Source organism: Zosterops lateralis, assembly GCF_965231275.1.
Source record: "Zosterops lateralis genome assembly, chromosome: 2".
NCBI lineage: Eukaryota > Metazoa > Chordata > Aves > Passeriformes > Zosteropidae > Zosterops > Zosterops lateralis.
In genome coordinates, this window is record NC_139763.1 from 57,417,430 (window position 1) to 57,442,783 (window position 25,354).

A 25,354-nucleotide genomic window follows, 5' to 3' on the forward strand; every position below is an offset into this window, starting at 1 on the left:
TAAATAGAGTTGCCCTGCTTATATCCAAACTGTTCACTGTAACAATTGTAATTTAATTATATTCTTCATGTAGCCAGAAAAAGCTTTGTGAAATTTTGCAGCTTCTGTTAAACAAATGGTGAGATGGTTAATAGTCTATCAGGCCTTAAAATCACCAAATCTGCACCTCTGGGGAGGTGTCATCTCAAGGATCCCTTGTCTCTATCCAGACTAGGAAACCCACCTTTTATGCAGACTTTGCTGCAGTCAAAAGTCAAAAGCTTCCAGATACGGAAGTTACTTTTATATGTCTGCCGTGTGGGCTCTCTTAACCTGTTTAAAATATCTACATTAGAGTGAAATGAAGCACAGTTTAAAAGTGCTTGTTTCCCCTCAGTGAATGTGAAGCAAGCCTGAGGCAACCAGCACAAATTCCTTCGGTCCACTTAATCTCACACTGGGATCAAGGGCCTTTGGTCAGCCACAAGGATGCACAGGACTTTACATGCTCTTGTTACAAACAATTTTATATAACACTGAAGAAAAGAGGTTTGTTTCTGTACCTACAATACATATGTATCCGTAGTCAATTAGTTATATCTATTTCATAGTTTCATAGGCCTATATAATAAGGCCGGTTAAATTTGTAGTTTATTGTTTTAAATGTGACTGAGAATATTTCAAAGTATTCATTACCACAAAATAAAAAAGGAAATGCATCTACACAAATGTAATTGAACCTTTTGCTTTAAGCTGTATTCTGTTAGATAACCAAAGAGTTATAAATTTATACCTCTGCATCAGCTTATTGAAACTGTCCTGATTTTAATTTCTGGAAAAAATCTGTTTAGCTCAGAAGAAGCAAAGGTTTTTAAGAGGTGTAAGATAAATTATCGAGCGCCATAACTGAATTCTTAGACATAGAGGATATTCTGCCTTTCACATTCCCTTCCCCAAAGTTTTCCTCAGTTATGTTTCTGAAATAAAAATACATAAATATCTAGCCTACTCTTTTTGCTGCAAAATTGTTACAAATCTCCTTGGAGTCAGCTGAATTGTTATTCACTGCTGGCTAATTGAGAATCCAGATAATAATACCAATTGTATGTGGTATTATTTTATTACACAAAACTGAAAATTATATTTCTTCTATAGGATGCTGCTTTGAAATTAATAGTAACATGCATCACATTTGCATTTTCATAAATTTTCCTTAGATCACAGTGAACTACTGAATATTTTGAGATTTTTTTCAACAGCATTTGTTTTTCTCCGTAGCATTTAAAGCTACTCAGGTGCAGCATTTCTCTGGAAATGAGCACTAATGAAGGTGCTAGAAAAGATTTGAGAATGTATCTCTAACATGTTTGTATGAGTGACTAATTTAATTGATGATCTAGCAATGAGTTTATGCAATGTAGTTCTAGAAGGAAGTGTCATTTTAATAGTTATTATGTATATTGTGTTTCCTTTAAAGTGCTTTTATTTTTTTATTTAGAACATGGTGGAAGAAGAATTTTCTTTATGAGAACCACATGGCGATTGTGCCAGTGTATGACTGAGAGTAACCTATAGGCATTCTAGCCTGAATGAATTTATGCACATGTAAAACTGTGTGTACCCTGTGTCTTAAAAAATCTTTTCAAGTTTTTTGAGTAGTCCTAAATTTTTGAAGAGTATCCACAGAACTTCTACAGGCTGTCTCCTACTTTCTTCAGTTACATGTGGAATAATGGAGGGGAAAATTGAGAAGATTTCTGAGCAGTCAAGTGATTTCCATCACAGACTAACTTAGATCTGGAAATAAGTTGTTTTATGGGTTAGGGTTTTTTCTGTCTACACCAAGTTGGCATCTATAGTCAGTACAGTTGCAAAGTAGTAAACACCAGTGATTTCACACAGCTGGCAAAGCTCACCCCAAAACAAGACTGGCAGTGGCTGATTTACAGGCAATGAAGCATCTGCACATCCACATTTGAGAAGGAGCTGTCTTTACTTAGATGTGATCATGTACAGACTTGGAACTAAAGTCTAGACTTGTAGTGGGGTGCATGCCAACATAAACTGATACAGTAAACAACTGAACAAAAGCCTGAACAGGAAAAGATGGAATTGTGCAAAAGTTTGCCTTTAAAGTCTGAAATCTGTCATGTGAACAGCTTCCATCAAATTTATATATGCAATGGCCTGGCGTTGTTACACTATCTCCAGTTTTACTGGGGGTGCCAGGGCTGGCCTTCATGTTCTCCATGGCAGCCCATAAGCTGCTGTGCTTTGTCTTAGTCACTGGTGATGCCACCAGACCAGTGTTTTGGCTGTTGCTGAGCTGTGCGTGTACAGTGTCGTGGCTTTCTGTCTGTTCACCCGCAAAACACATGGAGCCAGGAGGCTCAGGGTGGGGAAGAGGTTGAGAGGGGATAACTGGCACAGCTGACCCAGACTGATGCTCTACCATATGATGTCATACTCAGCAATAAAACCTCAGGGAAAGGAGGAAAATTCTTTTTGAACACATTCCCTTACAACCTTAATCATATTTTAAAAGGACTACATTTTTCCTGACTTCCTGCAGAAAACCCCTTCACAGATTCTGTGCTTGTATATGTCATAGTATGAATACTATTTAGTTGAATGCCCAGAGTAATTGGAGAAAGAAAAGCATTCATACTAATTCAGATAAACTTCAGTGGTCTTTGCTGTAATGTGCAGTTCTCTGAATTCTTGCACTGTTCAAGCATTTACATTTAACATGAGAATGTATTTGACCATGCATGCTACAGAGAAATAAGTTAAACATATGTTTTTTTTCTTTGTGAGTGACTGAACTTGTGTATTATTATTTTAATTACCCCTCAGGCAATCTTCTGATGTGTGATCAAGTGCAGGTCAATGTTCTGAGAGTCCTTCAACATGACAGTTCACAGAATAATTATCCTGTCATCACACCTTGATTCATTGCTACATTGTTTCTTGGACTTTTTCCTCTTTCTCACATTTGCTTAGCAACCAGATCACAAGTCTCATACTTATTATTCAAGTAATCACCCTCTGTAGCACATAGATGCATCAATTAAAGCTTTACAATGAAGTGTATTGTTCTGTGTGGAATCCTCAGGTGTCAGGAATTAAAAATTGATTTTAAATGTTTCAGGCTGTGTTCAAATGGCTCATCTGTGTTTATGTTAAACAAACAAGCATGCTAACAATTCCAAACAAAAGAGATAGGTCAAAATCATTAGGAAATGAATGATAAAATTAGATTCTGTTCTTAAAGCACTTAGTCTTTTAGAGATTTACCAATTAAATGCAGCTAAGAAATATCTGAGTGCCAAACATTTATTTTAGCTCTGTTTTTTCAGATGCAAATCGATTTGATATCTGCTTTATATGTTCTTACCTATAGCCTTTGTAAACATTTTCTGGCTAATTTTCCAATTTCTATAAATTTCACAGCAATTTGTTATTAGAATGAAATTCAAGTACCCAGAAGCTGTCAAGATGGTTCAGTGATTTAATGTTGGCGTCCTGCAGCTTTGACTGCAATCAGCAGATGCTCTGGCATTACCATAAATGTTTTTTTAACCGTCTTTGTCAAAAAAAAAAAAAAAGAGGGAGATGATTTTTCCTGTTTGGAGTCTCTTGTTTCTGATTAAATTTGGTTTGAGTTCTTTTGCATAATTAATATACCATGATGATCTCTAACCATTTGTTTTTAATATCACCTTTTGAGCGAAACACATTTGCAAGACTGCTTCATAAGTCAAAACAGACAAAGGAAAAACGAGTCTGTGCTTAAGAATCCTCTGTTTCCGTGGCTTGGGAGGTCTTACTGCCTTCTGCCTTATTTTTTTTCCATGACTGTAAGGGGTTCAGGTTTTCAATCACTCAGTTTTTCATATTCTAGGTAATATTTTAACTTCCTCTGTGAGTGAGAGGTTTTTTTTCTGTACATCCAAAGGTGTGTTGCATTTTACATTTTTAGAAATTAAAAAAAACACAAACCCTTCTGCACAATAAGATTAACTTTTGTTAGCTGGTGATTACTAAATAGTATTTGAGAGCAATTGATTAAGAATAGAAGGAGGAAGTACTGCAGTTAGCTTTTGTTGTTTGCAACATACCAAAGTGGCTGCTAAGAGTTTCACTGGTCGAATATAGGGCAGTTCATTTAGTGAAAAGTGGATATCATTAGTGGTGTTAAACACAGCATTTTGAATTCACAATGACTGGATTAATTACCCATGATAATGTAGCTTGAATTTGTCTTGTGATAATTCAGTGGTATTGGAGGAGTCAGTAAAAACCATTTTTAAATAATAATTCCTCTTTCAGAGACTGTTGAAATCAGCATCCCTTTTCAGAGCAGTTTGTCACACTTGCAGAGTACAGTTGTTGTACTCTGTCAAATACACATATGGCTGGATCATGTGCAGAGTAGAAACATTTTTTTTACATTCCATCTCTCTCTACACGTGAACAAGGCCAAGATCCAGTCCACCCCAAAGAGAGGAAATGATTAAGTGAAAGTGGATAGCATTAATTAGAGCATCATATAAAGACAGAGAGAATTGTCAAAGGAATATATACAATCTTGTAGAGTGAGGGAGGGATGAATCACTTTTCCTCTGCCTTTATTTCCTAATGTTTACTTTTGCACGAGGATCTTCTTGAGTATGTAATATTTCCTGCTCCACGTTTTCAGTCTACTTGTTAGCATGCTATCAGTTATTTTCTGCAGAGCTTTGTCAGAGGAAAGTAAGGACCATAATAATAATATGAAAAGTACATGAACTAAGATGATTCAGCTTCATTCCATTTCCATCCAATGTATTCATGAAGGCAATCTTGGATGTTAGTTTACACAAGTTAAACTTCACAGTCAGGTCTGCTTCTGTCATCTTAAAAAGCATCCATGCTATAAAGAAGCACAGATTAGAATTCAGAGTTCTCATAAATACTTGTCCATGTTGGTAAATCACTACACCCTTCCCTGTCCTAGCATTGATAGCATGTAGTGCTCTCTGTTGCTCTTCTTCCTGAGACCTCTTTTAAAGACACCTAAAATTAGAGGAGCCTGAGAGCCATATACTGTTCTTGCAATCTTTTGAATAATAGTGAATGACAGCCCACTGTGACTGTGACCTGTGTGGGCAAGAGCTGCCCCAGGACATTGGTCCTGTGCCTCTTACAACAATGTGAGGAGATTGTGCTTCTATTCAACTGTTAAAACTAATACCCACCTAATTTACTTTCAGCTCTACCCTCTCCTCTTTATGCCATTCCCAAAAGTATTTCCAGGATTTTGTAGATCTCTCTTTAGAGAGCTTAGAAGTAGTTTGATTCCTTAGGACAGAAGAACAACAGATGATGAGAGAAAGATAGTTTTTCTCATTGGTTTGATCTCATATTATAAAATATTTGTATTCAAACTTAAAGCAGTTCAACCTACCAGTTGTCATGGTTGCTGGTATAAACCTGGCAAGGAAGTTTGGGATAAAACGAAGAAATAGAAATTGTATGGATTTGTAGCAGCAACTGGAATAGCTAGGGAATATCTTCTAAACATTTGATATCAAGAGTAGTGGATAAGACATAATAATAGTGTTAAGCTTTTAAGGCAATTACTAGACATAGATACGTGTCCTGGCTTAGGGCAAATTTGGGAGGAAACCTTCAAAGGAGTCCCTCTAAAAAGCAAATTCAAGTGGCCCTTCTCCCTACGACTTTGGGGGACATAAATCTCCTTCGAGAAAAGTGGACAAAACTGTTTGTTTAACAAGAAAAGTACTCACAAACATGGAAAAATGAATAATATTAAACAATAAAACCTCTCACTGTTCTGAAGAGATGACAAATTCAGAAAGTCCTAGTTGTGGAGTATAGCTTGGCTCACTCAGTCTCTTGTCAGTCCCTCTGGATTGTGGTGTCCTGGGCCTTGGTGGGCTACAGGTGTGAGCTCCTGGTGCTCTTCTGGGTTTTCAGTCCAGAGCAGGCTGATCAGTTCCAAGAGAAAGAAAAGCCACAGTCTGGGGAACTTCTCTGCCTCAGCTAGCTAAAAACTAACTAAAAGCAAAGGAGATCTCTGTCCTGCTGTCTGTCTGTGCTGCAGACAGCACAGTCCATGATAGGGAATGCAGGGGAGAAAGTGCAATTTCTGAAAACAAACTATGCATTTCTACTAATCCCCCTTCACTCTGAGAACCAGTCTTAAAGGTGCAGAATTTAATATCCAGCATAAACAGAATAGACAGCTGGGGATACAAGCATCATAAAGTCACTCCAGGACAATACATAAAATCATAGAATCATTTGGATCAGAATTGGCGTTAAAGGTCATCTAATTCCAACACTGACACCATAGGCATGGACATCACGCACTAGTTCAGGTTACTCAGGGCCCCATCCAGCCTGGCCTGGAACTTCTCCAGGGGTGAGGCATGGGTTTTGTGGGGGTTTGTGTGGTTTGCTTATTTGTTTGCGTTTTTTTTTAATGTGTATGCTAGATAATAGGTACTGAACAGAAGCAACAACAACATTTAGAACTGCAGTGAGTACAATCTCATAAGTATAGGGTCAGTCTTCAGGTTTTGCTTTGTTGTTTGGATTTGTTGTGGGTTTTATTTTCCAGAGGTAGGAGACTTCCTACTGTGGTTTTCCTTGATGGCTGGTAAAAGAAGACAAAATTGTGTGTTTCTTTTCTATTTCAGTTATTTTCATCAGCATGTTGCTTATCATTCCCCATTGCATCTGCTAGTGGCTTTCCTTTGATGGCAGCAGTCTTTATGCATATTCCTGAAATTTTTTATTAAAGTGTGCCTTGAAAGCAGTATTCATCTGTAGGTAGCTGGTTTGCAGACGGGTTTGGAGACTAAATGTGTCTACTGCTCAAAGGCAGTTTAGTATGTGTGATCTGCATTAATTATCATCAGCTGAAGAGGGTAGCTTTAGACTATGGACCTCTGTGTATCTTGTCATCTTGTCACAAGTCATTGACTTAGATGGTCATCATTGACTGTTAACTCTAAAGACGATTTGGAATGCAAGTTGTGATATACTTGTGAACAAAATAAGACAAGTAATAAGTCATATTCCAGGAATTTAAAATACTCTAAAATATGTTAGCTTCCAGTTTTATTATTGTCATTTCTCAATTCCTTCTTGACTTAAAGAAGAGAAAAAGGTGATGTTTGTCCTATTTATACCTTGAGAGAAATCCTATAAACACCCAGGCTGTGGATTGTTTCTGCCCACTCGTTCCTGAAGACCCCATGTCACTGGTATTCATGTAGATCAATATTTACCTTTTAACCCCCTTTTACTGACATAAATAAGAAGATTAATTTGTTAGTTATTATTAGTTATTAATACTAAAGTTATGACTTATAATTTATCCATTTTCAAACTAAGAGACTTAGAATTTAGTTTTTCAATAATGTTTCAAACCATGTGCTCTAAAAATCATTAATGACCACAAAGCAGATTTCTGTTTTGGAAATTTCCATTTTGCAGTTTTCCTAGAAACTGCCAAATGTGCCTTCTTTTGAGGAAAAATGCATAGAAAGACACAGGAAATAAACTGTAATTCAGGGTGAAATAGGAACTTCTAAGTCTGAAATAGTCATTTTAGAAGGCACCTGCAGAGGTTTCTTCACTCTCACTGACCTTGGGTGATTTCTGTCAGCAGCTTGATCCACACTCTTGTTCTCTTATCATTTTGACAGGTACTCAAGACTTTTATTAAAATCCCAGTAAGTGAAAGTTGCATTTCTGGTAAAAAAAAATCATTGTCTTATCACACTTGAGAATATATTAGTTTAAACAGAGAAATTGGTTCCAACTCATTGCAATTGCAAAATGTCTTTGGAAAAGATAGGTAAAAGTTTGAATGGAGTGATCAGCAGGAACTTAAAGTAGTCTTTGAGAAGATATAGGTAGGAAAGGGATTAAAAGAATTTTTAAAGGCTTTACTTTAGGGCCAAATAAAAGGGAGCTGATCCAGCATAGTTCCTCTTGTCAAAAATTAGTTTGCTCACAGTTTGTATTGGACTGTCTTTGAAATTTAGTTTCTATAATTTCTCTGTATTAGTCACAGTGTGTGCTGATATACTCACTTCTTGCCTTTGAAATGCGCATAAACCCCTTATATTCACTATTTCTGTAGACTGTCTCATCTAAATTGAGCTTACTGATAGTGTTTCTTCCTTGTGTTGCACAACTTTTTAATGCAACACTCAAGAACAGCAGCAACCATGCGGGTGTTCGGGGCTGCTAACTGCCCAGCTAGCTCACAAATCCGCATTCAGGGGTACAGCTTTGTACCTTTTAGGTTTGGTGAGTCTGAACCTCAAGCAGAAGTGTGGCAAACGGCGTGGAAGAAAGGAGGACTCTTACATAGGTTCACTAGGCTTTATTCCACCTTCAGAATGAGATCTGGCCTTCAGTTCTCACCTTAAGTACAGGGAGTGTAGACAGAGCAGGGGAGAACCAATCCAGGGAAACGGGGGGGGGGGGGGGGGGGGGGGGGTGTGACCCAGAGCAGGGGACAATTAGCAAAACAATCTGTGAATAAAAAGGGGAGTGGGGGAACTTGAGAACTTGCTGAATCACCCTGAAGCCTCACTAGAACTTTCAAGGCTTGGGGGTGGGGTGGCAGTGTGATTGACAGGACCCACCACCAGGGAAAAACCAAAGGGGTTTGATTATGGCGTTATAGGGACAAACCATTACAAAACAGATAACAAAAGCATACAGAATTTTGGGAAACCCAAAATGCACACCGCAACAAGCAACTATTAAATGAAATGTGTGTAGTTTAAAAAAGAAATATTCCAAATATCAGTAACACTTTTTCATGTCTCATGCGTTACTGTCTGCTTAAGATTGGTAGAGTTGTGAGCATTTAGTATGAAATGCGAAGGTGTAAGAAATGACTCATCAAGCAAAGGTCTTTCAAGTACAGCTCACACTCCTTTATGTGTTAGGGCTGGAGCTGAAGGTTCAAACTAAGTTATAACAACGTACAGTGTTCCTTTTACCAGGGACATTCTTCAAGCCTACCCTTGTCAGTCAGAGATGTTGTTGAAAAAACATGAAATCAATAAAAAGTATTTAAAATATATTATATTAAACCATCCAGAAAGGAGCTATCCCATTTTTTATGAATGATCTTATATAATACTGGATGGACTTCTAGCTATAGCAGTCTTTCATATTATGTCTAAATTCTGGTTGTGAGGGATAAGGCAGGCTTTGAGAAGGGTAATGAAATCTTGTTATGTTCTCACACCAGGGCTAAGGTCTGGGGATGGATTTCAGAAAGCCAACTTTGGGCTATAAAAATTAAAGGAAATTGGGTGCCTGAAAAATCTTGGGGCTCACAACTGTCCAGTGCGTGGGGCTCTAATAGGGGTTGGTACAGGAAATAAGACTGTAATTTCAAAATTGAGAGGAAAGCATTAATTAATTATTTTCTTCTTGGCATTTCTGGTAGTAAGAAGCCAAGAGTTTGGAATCTGTTGATTTAGATGGAACATATGAGGATATACCCCAATATCCTCAGGATGTTCATGATATGTGACCATTGTCTAAATACAACTTCATTTGTTAAGGTTGCACTGGGACATGCATGATGATGTGGTGAGTGAATTTTGTGAGAAATGGACAGGACTGGACAGGACTTCCAGGCAGAGACTGGGTTGCATCAAGCATTTCAGCTTATGGGAATGCTAAACAGCTGCATCCAGAATTAGCACATAGCATTGCAAAATACATGTTCTTTTCCCCTGATGTTTTGCTGGGAAACTACATGAGCACAGCATCAGCACGGTGTAGCTTTTTGAGAATTTCAATTCCGTGCACCAGGGATGAGGAATCAGAGACAAACTGTGGCACCAAACTGCAGAGCCAGTGGTAAGAGTTCTGGCTAGGGCTATTACTTTTTCCAAGCTAAAGCCCTTTGGCATGGGGACATTCCTTTGGAGTATTCCTTCTTAAATGACAAGTCATGACTTAAAATGTAAAAATCATTTGCATTGCCAATAATATCAGTATGGATGGGCTTGAAAAAATGTTGGCATAGACATAGCTTCAGGAATATGATGTAGCGTGTGGAGCACAAGTCAGCGAAATCAAAAATATTCCACTGGGTTTTTGAGCATTTTTCCCTGTTAACTTGGTAAGAGATGTAATGAGGTTGTAACTGCAATTGTTCTTTTTATGTTACAGTTTTGTCATGCCCTACATTGAGATGTATGACTGTAATAGGAGCATATAATGCCATGCAATGTTGTTCTTCTTATTGCATTTGCAACTTTATTTTTCAATCAGTCTACAAGTATTTACATAAAACCAAAATATGTCCTTAGTATCAAGACTTTTACTGAGAAACTGTGATGAAATAAAGCTTTTCTACATCCTTTTAAATATTAAATATTTATTAGTTGTTTTTTAAAAAAAAATCTATCTTGACTTTAGTGAGTCTCTTGCAATCATTTTTCTTCTCTATTAACGGTAATATATAACACTATTGCGTAGGATTTTAAAATCTCCAACTTATCATATTTTGCTTCCCTGAGTTCACAGCAGACAGGTCTCATGCTACTGGGCTTTTTTTGTTCAGATGCTAGTGCACAATTTCCTTTCTCTGAATATGATGTATCCTTCAATAGGTTATAAGCATACCATTATAAATTGTCCTGTGTTAGGACATCATTTAAACTGTGGACAGTTATATATATTAAGCACAATTTTCTGTCAACTGAATTTCCTGAGCATTTCTGGTAGAAGTCTTGTATCTAGATGATAGTAACTATTTGGCTCTAGGTTTTGTGAATATGGCTTTGGAATACTTTTGATTACCAGCAATGTTCAAGCAATTAATATCTGCAAAAACTGCATTTGAATAGGTCTGGAGACCCACAAAAGTTCGATATTGAACAAGGGAAAGAAAAGATTTAAATATAATGGAATCTGGACACTGAGACTTTTGTAGTATACAAAAGTCTGATCTCTGCCTAATCCGGAGCATTCAATAGCAGTTAAGTCAAAACTATTATCGGTTTTGAGCATTTAGAAAACTTAAAAATTAATTCAAAGTTACTGCTTTTTCTTTTTTTTTTCTTTTTTGTTCATTTTGTTTTAATCTGCATTGTGATTGATATGATACAGATGAATGACAAGTTTCAATTATTGAAAGTGACCAAATAGTAGAAACTTGTCTCAACTACTTCCAGTATATACAGGAAATTCATAAATTCTGTCTTTATCCAGTGATTTTTAATGTCGGATTTCTTTTTGTGTTGCTACTGCCGGAAGGTGCGCCTTGCTACAGTAAGTGGACAAATAGTGCATCTCCAGAAATGTAAGCTTTCTTCTTAACAAGAATTCAAACAGAAGTGCCTTTCCATGAGTAGTTTTTGTTTAGCCTTCTGTGTGTTTAATTATATTCAGTTCTTTAGAAGTGTATTTGAACCAGTGCTTGTGTGTAAACACATAATTTGTTTCAAATATAGTTTATTGTCAAAAGCACAAAACAAATTTATGTATGTCTATGATGTTCAAGGCATTTTAGGAAAAGTCTGTTAGTACCCGTATGGTTTGTGGATTTTCTGTGTGTTCCCTTTTTCTGGAAACATAGGTGGCAAATGTCACTAAGCCATGTCCTGTCTGTTTGGACAAATGCTTCAGAAACAGATCAAATTCCTGCTTATCACTGGTTATGATTTCTTGCTCTCACACGTATATATGTGAATTCCAGAACTTCATTACTCTGGTGGTTCAAGGTTTTAATGTCTAATAGCAGTAAATTAATGGCTGTTTGTTCTTGTACTTACTTTGTCAGTTAATCTTGACTTCTGGCTTTTCTTGCAAGTAAATAACTGTATGCTTTATAGCCTTTATCATATGGAGTTAAGGAAGCCCAGTTTTTCCACAGTTGTGGTCAAAGCTGCATGCTAACCTGGAGGAGTTTGCGGCCATGTAGTTCTGAATTCACAAGCAAGATGCACTGTTTTTTTTAAACCACTCACGTCAACACTGACAGTTTGAAAATTAACTTCTTTGGTTTCACCACTATAGCACAGGATTTGAGGGAGGTGAGGTTGCAATCCCTGGTCAAGGCAGTGGGATGGATGTGGTACCAAATCACCAATGCATGCGACTTCTGAAACAGTGTGTGAAGCAGTACATGCTTAAGAGTTTAGATTCAACATACAAATTAATTTCTGTTGTCTTAAAACAAAAAATTGAGGAATTAGTGAGACTTTTTACCTTGATAGTGCCTAACTAATTTTACACTTTGATTTAAAGAAAAGGCATCTTTCACTCTGATAAGAATGTCACAAGCAGCACATATACCTCACATAATACAGCAGTTAATTCTTTATGTGCACATTTACTACAGTGAAAACTAGGGCTGTAAGTAAATTTGTATGCTTTCTGAGCAGGGCCTAGCTAAGTTCAGTGTTTCTGAAAGAAATTCACAACAGCCAATTTGCCAAGCAGGGAACTATCTACCTCTACATCTGCTAATACTGTACTTGCATTTTGGCATAGCAATGCTCTGTGGTGAAGTTCCTCCTTGACTGAAGAACATAAGCAGTAAAGATGCCACCTGATTTAGAATGTGGCTGAAATAACAACTTTGATATAATAATACTGGATTTAGATAAAATATATGTCCAAGTACTATTTTTTTTTATTTACTCTAGCTGCTCAATATTATTTGTAACATGTCTGTGTTCTCATTATTAAGGAATGCTGCTAATCACTAGTGTGAGACTTTGTGATTTTTCTAGTGAATCTTGACATTATCATTGCAAAGGAGATGAAACAAGAACTACTTGCATAAACTAAACATTATTTAAGGCACTTTCTTAATGCCATTTTTCATTGTTGCAGGACCCTTCAGAGTGAAGGGAAAGGCTGGTCATTCAAGTTAAATATTGCACTTATTAGTCTATGCCTAGAAATTCACAATTTCTGTTGTTTTAAGGGGAAAAAAGGCACAGCTGTCTTCAGCTTTACTCTGTCCTATCCTTACACAACAAGTCCAGATTGTTGCCTACAATTTATGGGACACGCTGAAGTGAAAGCCTCAATTAGTTACTGAATTTCAAAGTGGTAGAAGAATTTGGATAGATCCCATGAGCTACTACTTATTAATAGCTAGCTTGCAGCAGTTCCCTGCTTAGGCTGCTGTTGTGAATCTCACTCTAAGGCTCCTCTACTCTACCCTGTGTACACTATGAGAAACTGGGAGATTTTATTGCTGAATTTTACGTTCAGGCTCTCATGAACTGAGGTTCATGAGAGTTCCCCATGTCTGTTACGCAGTCTAGTTCATCACACCTAATTCATCTTCACATTTTGTGGTGAAGACTGCTGAAGTGAAAAGTAGTTAAAATATGTTGGTACATTTAAGAAGTTTACTTTCAGTGCCTAATTTCTTTCAGACTTTTTTAAAATCCAACAGCTGTGCTTCATCTCTGATATGACAATGTCTTATACTTAAAAGTATTGATATTTAAACTCCAACTATTTTTCCTGCTGCCCCTAAATTGAATGTAAACAAATGTCTGTGGTGCAGCTGGTAGTTTGTATATTGACACAGGTAGCGTACTTTTATCAACTTGCAAATATATGTTCAGAATCAATAAGCATAAACATTTGAGTAGAATGGGATATTTAAGAGTGCACATATAAGGGATATTTTAATTATATATGACAGGTTTATTACATGTAATTATAAAGATGTTCATAACCACTCATTGGCCTCCTGTGATTCAGGAACACTGTGCTGCTGCATATTCAAGGTCAAATTATTTTCCATAGCATAAAAAAAAATACATTTTTTCAGCTAAGTGTCAAATTTGTCTTGAGAAATTTTAATTAAGAATTGTTTATCTGATTTAGAAGATGATGGAACGGAGGTATTTATTTTCCTCCACTTCCCAAAAGGTGATCGTACTTACAAAATTTGCTGAGATTGTCCAAGAAAGTGTGTAAAATCCTCATCCATCACCGAGAGCCCCTGGTCAGGGAATGACAGTGCAGTAAATATCTTCAGCAGCTGCCTTTTAATGTACAAGCTGTTTTCGGTAGGAATTTTCAGCACTCACATAAAACACACTGTCATGAGTGACTGCCTGTGCTCCAAAGTCATTACTATTGGGATGATGGAACATCTTTCAGCGAATAACCAAAAAACTTTAAATGTCATGTCAAGTGTGTTGAAGGCATTTTCAAGCCTTGCTCAAGGTTACATGAATATTGAGTAGGCCTGTTTTTAAAAAGTTTGAGATCTATGAGAGAAACGACTCATACGCTGGTTTGGAAAACAGTCATTTGATCTGTAAGGGGGGTAGGGAATGGCAGAAAAAGAAATCTATCTATTAATACATGCCAAACCTGCAAAACTCCTGCCTGGATATTAACTGAGTGCAACTTTGTGTGACAGGCAATGCCAGTGATGTTTAGCAAAAAATAGTGAATTACGCAATTTCTTGAAATTACTTAGCTACTTAAAAGTTCACAAAGGAAAGGAAAGTTATTACAATGGATAATTCAATTAAAGTGGATTTTTAATACATTTAATACATTGACTAATTAAAAAATATGTACAAAATGTAATTAATGAGGTAAAACCTTGGAAGACACTGAGAGGTCAGGTCCTAGGCACCTCTTTGTCTCCAGTAGGAAAGGAGGATCCTGTCAGGCTATAACTGTGATTTTGTAAGAAATATGGATGTTAATCTAATGAATACATGTAAAGTCTGTATCACTTCCAAGGGACCGAGTCCGCTGCTTTTGAAGTGGTAATACATTTTGTCTTGCCTCCTTGGCAATCATTACACCTTGTAGTACATCATCTGCATGTAAAATTTGTCTGATCAAGAGATCTTTTTATATTACAGAATATTGAAACTGAGTGTTTTAATAGTGAAACAAGGTTTGTTTGATTTGTCTTCTGCAGAGAACCAGAAAGGACAGCCAGAGAAGCCGTGTTCACACCACAGTATCAGTTTAAACTCGACAAGAAGCCCAGTCACCAAAGAAGTTACATATGATGTGGAAACAAGTTCTAAGGTGTTGAATAAGCCTGTTGGGAGAAAGGAAGCCTGTCATGGAGAAGGTGGCAAAGAAAGGAAAATAGATCGTATCGGGTCACCGTCTAAGGGAGAAGCCATTCCAGAAGTAGAAGCTCTCTTGGCAAGACTGCGAGCACTATAGAATAAGCATATAACAGGTTAAATAAAAGTTAAAAACAATAGCCCACACTACATCTTTAAAGAAAAAGTAATTTTCTATTTTTGACGTTACATGCTTTGAGTTCCTAACTTCTCTGTGGATGAATGATCTGCTTCTAAACGTTGCTTGCAAGACTATATAAAACAATACTATAGATTTGCGTAACTGCAAGATGATTTTTTATTATATGTTTTTGCTTAATAAGCATATGAAAAGTATCAGAAGAAAATAAACACTAAATTGTTCCAAAGCACAATCCTTTAGTGGACAGGCTGCTAACCATCTGTTTTGAGTGCTTGTGAAAATAGGAATATTTTAAGTATTGTTAAATCATCATGCCTGGGAATAGGGTCAATAAATAACAAAAAAGGTATTCTTATATTTTCTACTGTAATTTCTATATTTAGGAGGTTAAAAAACCAAAAATGTATCATTATAGTGTCCATTACAATTACAGTAATATACAGTATCAACCATTTTCTAGTTTGAGCTCGTCAAAGAGAACCAAAGCTTGCTGAATTATAGTTATATTTACCAAATGATAATTCATGGGCAGTAAACAAAAAAATCTATGCAAATAATGTACTTTATGTGTAATTAATATATCACTTCTTTTAAGGTTATTATGATTATTATATCAAAATAATATATACAATTGCTTTGATTGCAATTGCTTTGATTGTGTCTTTAGTGGGGGAAAATGTCTTTACAGTTATTTGCCAGTGTAATATTTAATCTTTTCACATACGAATTAATATGTTTCTATAAAAGGAACATGTAATGGGGAAGATTTTTTCAATTGGTTTTTCACAAACTCATTTTCCAGTAGCCCATAAAGTCCTACTTGCTGGCACAACAGGAGTCTTGCAAGTGATTGCATCTCTTTTATCCCACTGTCACTGTACAGTGTTGCTTGTTCACTATCATATTTATTAATTGCACATCAGAAAGAGTTGCTACCAATGTTACCAAGTAGGGAGCTATTGTTAGTCTCTTTGCTCCGTTATTTAAAGCTTCCTTATTATAAGAGCGTACTAAGAATTGAATATCTTTCTTCTAAATTACTTTATTTTTCTTTACAAAATGCTGAAAAATATGTCTTTCAATAAGAGTCAGTTACATGAAACCAGTGTTACAATGCTCCAGTGCTTTTTATATCCTTGTTTAAGTTGCCTTTGTACTTCCTGCACTAAACATTAATAAAGTTAATTAGAACTCGAAAACTGGGCCTGATTATACACACAGCATTGTGGAGTTTTCAGCCATCATGGGAATCAATCTCCTGTTTCTGGGACTGTTGTAGCTGTCATTATACACTAATTACATTTCCCGCCTTTGCTGAAAAATGAGAGGTATAAACACAAGTCAGGGAAGGATTCAGAGCAGGTCTGTCAGATAGACATTTCTTCAGCTCCCCTTGCAAACAATGGGCACAGCTGTCATACAGAGACGTCTTCAGTAACTTGAAATACATCTTGAGTGTATAATTTGAAATACAGAGACTGATAGTTGTTCTGGTAAGGTCTTCTGCACCTCCAGTATTAAGACTTACTACCCCTATTTACAGAGGGCAGTAAAAATTACTATCTAAAAAGTCCAGTATGATTGACTACATAAAATGACATTTCAAACACAAAGAAAATGCCTGTTCAAGGGGAATAAAAGTTAGCAGTTCACTGGATCTCTTCAGTTGCTGGGGATGTGCAAAAATAAAAGCTAAAAATAGAGAGCCATCTCTTAAATATTAGGAGGATGACCTACCAAGTGTATGTAGAAGTACAAATTATTTTCGTGGACACTGTAAACTTGTTCATCTGAATTAGTGAGTGATATGCTGCCTCAGAAAACTGACAGTTCAGGATGCTGCTGCGTAGCTGATTGAGCAAAGAAAAGTTACAAAACTATCTACTGAATTTTGCAATGAACAAAATGCTGCTAGAAACCTAGCATCTCCTGATTTTAAAATAAATATTTATCTTTAAATTACAGAATTTAAGGTACATTCTTACAGTTTGGGAAGCTTTTAGAAATGTATTCCAGGGCTTTTAGTCCTTTTAAGGTATTGTGTTTCTGAATTAATCCTTTCAAGCAGCCATCAGGTTAATTTGCAGAGGTTTTTTTTTTTTCTCTAACAAGGCAAATAAAAAGCTGCACAATTTTTTAGAATCCATGTAAATTCAGTATCCAGTTTTTTTCCTCCTTCTGTGCTTCTTCGTCTCATCATAGTTTAATCTACTCAGAGTTAAAGTGCATGGTCCACTTGAAGTACAGAGTAAGTTTTCTTTCTGCATTTTATCTTTCTTTTATTTCTATTAGACACAAAGTCCTACATAGGATGTTTTTCCTATGAAAAGTGCTACTATTGCCTAATGAGTTCAAGGAAAAAATAAGTATCACAGCTGTATTTATTTCTATGATTTTATGTTTTGATTAAAGTATAAAACTCAGCTTGTAAATTATATAAATTGCTTTAATTAAATTTAAAAATTAATTCATTTATTCAGTTTAAAATTTAAAGTTAATTCAATCTCAGACTACTTAGGGTAGACCTTTATTGGTATGTGCTAGTTATTTTTAGTAGGTATTGAGTCTACTACAACTGAGGGATTGAGCCATGAGCCACTTCTGTTAGATATGGACAAAGGTTTCAGATACTGTGCCGCAGCCTCTCTGTAATTCACACCTGAAAATTAAGCCCTTAAAAAAAGAGCTTCCTGATTTAATCAAATACAGTTGTATTTGACTAAATAAAAGATAAAAGCATTTTATTTTGCAAGGCAAGCAAGTAATCTTGCAAGGCTCCTTCCCTACCTGAGCAGCAGACAGAAGGCACAAACATCCATGACTTTTCTTGCCTGTACAACTGTAAAGGTCTAACACATCTTTTTGATTCTTCGCATGCATTTTGGATGACTTTTCATTTCATTCAGTAAAAGAATTTTTATTACTACATCAATTTTTTACTTCCTGTAGACACCTTTTTTTTTGTGGTGGTGGTCTAAACTCGTATGAAATATTCTAATGTTTTGACCTTAGCAAGGCAGGAATGTTTGGAGCAGTCTCTTCAAGCTGCACACAGCCAAGCTTGACTCCTGACTCACGGGCTGTAAGTAATACCCCAACAAGGATAAGCCCAGAAGGAAAAGTGGAGGAAGTGCCTTTGTTAGAAAAATATAGTGCCAGCAATAGTGCCAGCACCTGGTGGCTGCCATGAGATGTGATACTGCTCTGGATCAGGCACTTCGTTAAAGAAGCACGGACCAGCAACCTGAAAATACTTATTTTTAGTTCCCAATTATTATGGCAGCATTACTGCTTAGGAGACTGAAAAGACCACATGTAGGAAAAAAGTGTCTCAGATGCAGTTAATACAAACAGTTTTTCTCTGATGCACAATTTTCCTTTTTTTCCCTCATACAACCATTCCACAGCCTGGCCCGTCCAAAGTCACACTCTCAAGAACTGCATGAGTTAATGCTGACCAGCTTGGAGGTGTTGCAGCCCTTCAGGTTTTTATAAAAATAAAAGGTGAGAAAGACAACATTTACTGCTAACACATTTTCCACTTCCATTTCTAATGAGCAGGACCAAATTATAATTTTTACACTAATCTTTCCAAGCCTTACAATATTCAGTAACCATAAAACAAATGGGCAACAAACAGGGGTCAATGAACCCCAAGTTGTGGCATCTAAAACATTATAATAAGCAAGCAGGGTCAAGTGAAAGAGCTCAGCAAAAAAGCAATTACATGACAACATTGCTTTGTCCAGAACGAAATAAAGCATTACTATACCATTTTCTATTTTTTTTTAATGTGCTGTATGGGTTTTACACAACTGAACTGCAGCAGAAAAATAACTTCTCTTGAGTTTGAGGAACTGTTTGTCTAGTTTATGAAATTAAAAGTATTAGACAAACTGCACTTTATCAATTTTTCAGTCTAATTTTATGCCAAGATTCCTATGTCTAAGAAATTCTAAAATGACCATCTGCTATTAAATTAACTATGGCACCAACTAATGAACTTGGTTTACACTTTTTTAACACACGGAGCAAGCTCATTTTCTTCCTTTCCAAATACACTTTCTCCCTTGCACTATTGTGTGTTTTATCTGAAGTATAGTGTTTAGAACAAAGCTCTACATTTCACTGTAAAAACATGTTTGATAAAGCATTCTGGTCACTGAGAGCAGTGAAAAATAAACAAGAGGTGTTCAGACACTATTTTTCTCTCTCTCCCAGCTGCAGAGATTGCCATTAAGTTTCATACGTTAGCTGAGTACATTTAACTCCTCTGTGCTTCTTCCATAATGCAGCTTTTTCTTTTTGTGATCCATGCAATGGCATACACTGACGAACTGTTAAGGGAAATATTTTCTAGCAGCATGCCAAAAGGACACTAAGCAGATGACTTGCATGCAACATCAGCCCTATATACTGTAGGAGACATAACACTTGAAATGTAACCCAAACAGGCAGATAGGGTATTTCATTCCACAGAAAGAAAATGGTTCCTTTCATCTAAATGAGCTTATTCCACTGCTGATACTAGAATTGTATGTATTTTGGGAGGATAATGTACCCCTGTTTTTAAATCTGTGTTACGTTAGCCAGAAAAAATAAACTATGGAAAGACAGAAGAGCAGAGACTGGGAAGCAGACTTGATTAATGTGCTGCCTGATTTCACTTTTGGGACCTGAAATTGCATCTGGTGCAGAATGAAGAAACTAGGGGGGAAAACCACCCCAGTTTCATCTGACATCTATAAAGGTCATGAAGGAAATTATGGGGAATGATGCCAGAGTTGGTATGGCCACAGGTGTCTTGTCTTTTCAAAGACATATATCAGAATATCCTCAGAATAAGCAATGCTGTTGGGCTGTTAGTTCTTGAAGCCCTCAGATGAATCAAAGGAAGGAAAAGTCTGGCAGAGATAAATATGATCCACCATAAAACCTGAGAATATTTTCATCTTAACTCCAAGCACCAGCCCTGCTCCTCTTCACTTTGGTAGCTAAAAGAAGAACGTGAGGAGAGAGAGGAGTCCACACGGTGGCCATACCTTCCCTATGGCTGTGCCAGACAATGCTGCTCTTGGCAGCTGCCCTGGCTGGCACAGTGAAGGCAGCGCAGATGCCACTCTGCCCTCGCAGTGTTTCAGACTGTGGAAAGATACAGGAACCATGGCCAGCAAATCATGGGATCACCATAAAAAGACCCCATGGTTCTAGAGCCACACATTAAGTACAATAAAAAAGGCAGTCTTCTAAATTATTCAGGTGTCTAAACAGCAGCAGAATGTGCACATATTCCTTACGCCTCCTAAAGACAGCTATTACATCCACTCTCCAAGTCTGATGACTCCATTCAAGCTGCACAGAAGGAGCTTTAATTCTCTTTTTTTTTGGCTTCTTATATATAGCTCTGCCCTTAATTGAAATTTTCAGTCCAAAGCAAGCCATTTTAAACTTCACAGTCTATAACTGTTAGTTAAAAAAGAGACTTTTGTAAAAGCTCTGTTTAATTTGTTGCATTTTAATGTGAGGGTTGTTGCACATAGTTGAAAACATGGAGTTCAACACGACTCCTTCCATTAACTAAGACAGAAATGGCAATTATGCAGTCTGTTGATCGAATTCCTTACTAACGAAGGGTACTTTCAGCTAATAGATAGAAAAGCAGAGCAGTCCAGTCAAACAAGTCACCTTGATAGTGGAATGCAAGACCCATCAATTTTACACACGACTTCTTCAGTAATGAATCTTGGAGCCCAACCCATCAGCACTGCTCCTGAAAGACAACCACTGAGGTAGAGGAACCACAAAAAGTGGTTTGAAATGAAAAATGAGGTGAGAGATTTCCACCCCTTTAGAAGAGGAATTGGTTAGGATGAATTTATCTCTGAGGTGCCTGGGTGCTGCATTAAAAATGCTTGGACAGAAAAAAATACAATCCTGTCATGTAGTTGGTGGCACCTTGCCTTTTTGTGCTGCAGCACCATGACAAGATAACCAGACCCCTGTCCTCATCTCTATCCTGGAATCCACTGGCATTGTGGAGAATCAGAAGGAGCAGTAACCATAGCAGTATGAGAATCTTTTTCACTTGGGATGTAGTGGATTCCAGCCTGCAACTCCACACCACAGATTAATTGTTCAAGCTTCTGGATGATGGTTGGGAAGAGCCAGCTTTCTCCCTGTCCCCTCTGTCTCAGGGAACACAGGGCACTTCTTGTTCAGAAGGAACAGAATGAGCACACATTAACTTTGGCTCCAGAATACAATTTTCCATTCTTTGATTATCCAATCCCCAAGGAGAGATTAGATGTTTTTGTTTTTCTCAGAAGGACTGCGCTACAGTAAATCTTTCCATTATCTAATAAACAGTTAAAATTCAATAGCACCTAGGTAGAGCATCAAAATCAGCAGGCAAGAACAAATTAAGTCCTTCATGAAAGAGGCTGTGCAGGATCATTTCTTCCATTTCTATCTCCAATATCTTTAATACTAAATACACAAACCTATATTAAAGTTAGAATTGCTTTTAATTAGATAAAACCAAGAAGATTCGGTGTTCATCTTATACCTTTTGCACCGGTGCTTTGATTAGCACAGTTTCAGCACCTTGCCTCAGATTATTAACCTGCCCCATTTTCAACTCAGAAGTCCAATATATGAACGCAGATGCCCAAAGCCTTATCCTGTGAGGTCTCCAGCATGTCCTCGCAAGTACTCATCATCCTCAGACTGCATGAAATTACTCTGATCAAAGGGTGGCTGCAGCCTTTCAGGATCACGCCCTAATGAATAAAATATACAAAGGTGACTTGAGTGAAATCCTCTCCAATGTGCTGACAAAGGTAAAATAAAATATTCCCCTTAGGACATTTTCCTGGCAGAACAACTTGACCCCTGTGTGACTGGCCTTCAGAAAGAAATGGATAATGCTCTAACTAACTAATTCTTTCATTGAACTTTTGGGCAATTTTTTGCCAAATGATTGGCGTGTTCTGCCATATATACAGCAGATATATCTAAAAGCACCATAAAGTTTTAGATGAGTATATGATACATTTTTAACTTCAAACTCCTTGCATGCAAACTGCACTTTAATTGCTGTGGTTTTTATTTCTAAATGCCGCCTATTTTCCAACCATGGATTTCATTTTTTACAAACCTCTCCCATGCTGCACACCAAGCATTACCCCAGAAATTCAGCTTTGTCCTTGCTTGCTGATGAAATTTTACTATTATGTAGTAATTGCAGTGCCCTGAACTCTCATCCTCCTGCAAATTTTATGTTCCTCCAAGGAGAATGTTTCTTCTTAAAGTGATATTATTTCATCGGTACAATGTGGCTCACTAAGCTTGCCTTTTGCCCCCTTGTTCTTAGACTTTAAAAGGAGACTGCAACAGTCTGATCCAGCACCTACTGAGAAGAAATCAAAGGCTCCTGTTGACTTCAGTGAGTGCTGGAGACAGCTCCTAAATAGGATGACTCAAAGTGCAGCTCTAGCCTGGAGGCAGCTATACAGCTGATACTGTGGGGCTTTATTGTCTCATTGCTTCCAGCTCCAATCTGTGCAGTTTTTTAGTATAATTATAATTTTCTTGTTGCCAGCCCAATAAATATCATGCTGGATAGGAGAGTTGAATTACTGCCTGAAATTTTAACCAGCAAAAATAATCCTGTAATCAGATTTCTTATGTCATGCAGGACTCAGGATTGTGTACAATTTTAATTTTCCTGAAATGAGCTACAGCCATAAAGACCACTCCACAGAAAACACATGGTCTACAGGGCAGCATTCCAGTCAGTGGCTGAGCCAACTGGGGAACAAAGCAATGGGCAAACAATTTTGAAGGCCACGTCCCAGGACACACTGTGTTGTGTGTTGTGTCACCCCACAAACTGTGTGTGGGCGTATTGGCATAGGTCACACTTGTTTCAGGGACAGATTAACAATTATATAACATGGGGGACAGAGGGTCAATGGCTCAGCCCATGCTATGACTGCTTGTAGAGTACTGTTATACTCAGAGACTTTGTGAATTTGAAATCCGCAATCTAGTATTATAAAAACAAAGAATGTTTGTCCAAAGATGGACCCTTCTCCTGTCCATCCACAACTAACTCAGGCATGTATTGCTGACCAGTAACAGAGAACTTCCCTGCATCACTGAGATCACTCAGGCTGGACAGAAACAACTCTTACCTTTAAAGTAGAGGTTGTTAGTGCTCGGCACAGTGCATCTCACTGAGAGCCCTGCCAGGCCAGGTTTGTGTGCAAGCAACAGCCACCACCAGTAGTTTCTGCCTTTGGGCAGTAACAAGTGCAAGAGAGTTAATCATGGTAAAGTTAAATTAACATGAAATGCCTGACTTGTCTCATTCACATTCTTTTGACAGTAGCATATGTTCCTGCTTTACACATGAAAGCTTAATTACAGCATTTTAGGTGGCAAACCAGTTAATTATATAAAAATGGGGCCCAGAAGTCTGTGATATGACACCTTTCCATGCTTCCCTGGGAGATGTCATGAACAAAAGATGTTTATTGTTAGCAGCATCAGGCTGAGGGCTGCGGGGGAGCATTGCCACTGAAGCCTGGGGTCCCTGTGCACAATCCGGCTATAGTGGAGAGCAAAATGCATTTTATACAAATTAGTCTTGCTAATAACAAAAGTGAAAGGAAAGCTCTTTTATTTTTGCCTGGAACAATACACAATCTCTTGTGCAGGCTTCATATCACCTCACTTCAGATGTTGCTGATGTAAAAATCCCCAAAAGAGATTATCATTCATCTTGGCTTTTCTTTATCACTCATCATTCCTCCTACACAGAACAGGACAATCGGAACTCTTTTGACTGCATATGTCCAGAAGAGAGAGGGCAGCCTGCAGCCATGCCTCTTCCCTCCTTACACTAGAAAGAGAGCCTGAAGGGACCAGCTCAGGTGAGGGCAGATGAAACTAAACATTTGCAAATGATTAGAGGAACCGTGTGCTACCTAAATCTAGAATAAAAGGAAGATGGAGCCCCGCTTGGCATCATGTCATGAACTTTGTGCTTTGTTTTTTCTTGCCAGGCTTGAAACAGCAGATGTCTCTTGTGCTCACAAAAGAAGGAGGTGAATTGAGTCCTCTTGGTAGAAAATTCTCTCCTTGAATGGTATTAGCACATTTTTTTTCATTTCAGAACCTACCACAAGTACCCAGAAAATTCTTTTCTTTTTTTTTCTGGGGGCCTTCTGTCTGCCTTTCAGCTGATGATATGCTGGAGGCTACCATACCTAAAGTGTGATCCCACAGACTATGTGTTTTAGCCTGGACCTTAGCCCTGTTGCCTGTTGTACCATGGATTTTCTGCTCCATTTGGACCTTGAAATTAAATTCCCACTTTTGACCCATCCACCAATAGTCCCTCTCTAAGCCAATGGCAAAACAATAATTCACTTAAAATCAACCACCGTCAAAGCAGTGTCATTGCAGGTCAAAAAAACCCAGCAGCATAAATTTGTAGCAATCACCTGACAAGAAGGCGTCTGGTTTTGTTCTCCCTCCTGTGTGTTTTTGTGCTTTGCATCAGACTTTACAACACTGACTGGTACAACAGCTATTCATAGCCTATGGTATACTTGGAATAATCAGCTTCAACAAAGGTCTTGGCATTGCACTTCCAAGCAGTCACCTGTTTTCCATCTCATGTTCTGCAGCTATGAAAATTTTCTCTTAAAAAATAATAAATATAAAATGTACAATGGAAGGCTTTATTTTCACCTTGGGCTCTTGATGACAAGACTAACTCCTTGAACTTCATCTTGCAAGTTTATAATATGACTCTAGGGTTTTTATAAAAGCAAAAAAGAAGGTACAACTTATATGTTACATAGCAAAGGACTGTGTTTTTAGAGACTTTATCTCAGAAAGCCCTGTGAACATAATAGGATAAATTACTTAAGCTTGCAAAAACAAGGACATCTCAGAATGCTGACCTCCCAGTTTCACCTTTATCTCACCTAATTATACCGACATGCAGAACTGGATAATGCCCTGCTGCAGCATTCCAAGATGCTTTGTAGATCATAGGTGCAGCAGCACACTGAAAGCCTCTGGCTTTGTGGCA

The 25,354-nt window shown here is 37.5% G+C and overlaps 1 protein-coding gene across 1 annotated transcript in view; it reads left to right on the forward strand.

Annotated features, from left to right (window-relative positions):
- DIAPH3 (diaphanous related formin 3) overlaps nucleotides 1-15,336 on the forward strand; it is a 190,751-nt gene extending 175,415 nt beyond the window's left edge. Inside the window, exon 27 of the mRNA XM_083855235.1 lies at nucleotides 14,951-15,336. Coding sequence (XP_083711361.1) covers nucleotides 14,951-15,207 — 257 coding nt within the window. The 3' untranslated portion in view covers nucleotides 15,208-15,336. The remainder of the gene's footprint in view (nucleotides 1-14,950) is intronic.
- Nucleotides 15,337-25,354: the final 10,018 nt, after the last annotated feature.